Here is a 203-nt window from a genome sequence, read left to right on the forward strand (position 1 = left end):
GACCTGCTGCCTGCAGCAGATCTTGCTGCTCTCTGCTGCTGCTGCTGCGCTGCTGCTGCTGCCTTCCGCCCCTTCACCGCCCTGCAGCGGCTTAAGCGAGACTTCGGGGCCACGAGTCTCCCCTTACTTCTCCCAGCAGCAGCAGCAACAGCGGCAGCAACAACAACCACAGCAGCAACAGCAGCCGCAACAGCAGCAGCAGC

At 63.5% G+C, this 203-nt stretch overlaps 1 protein-coding gene across 1 annotated transcript in view; it reads left to right on the forward strand.

Annotated features, from left to right (window-relative positions):
- EMH_0052040 (uncharacterized protein) overlaps positions 1 to 203 on the forward strand; it is a gene marked incomplete at both ends in the record, with an annotated part of 2,012 nt that overhangs the window by 1,594 nt on the left and 215 nt on the right. The window contains one exon of the mRNA XM_013496825.1: positions 88 to 201. Within this exon, the coding sequence (XP_013352279.1) occupies positions 88 to 201 (114 nt within the window). The remainder of the gene's footprint in view (positions 1 to 87; positions 202 to 203) is intronic.

Source organism: Eimeria mitis, genomic scaffold, assembly GCF_000499745.2.
Source record: "Eimeria mitis Houghton genomic scaffold, Emh_scaff2319, whole genome shotgun sequence".
NCBI classification, from domain to species: domain Eukaryota; phylum Apicomplexa; class Conoidasida; order Eucoccidiorida; family Eimeriidae; genus Eimeria; species Eimeria mitis.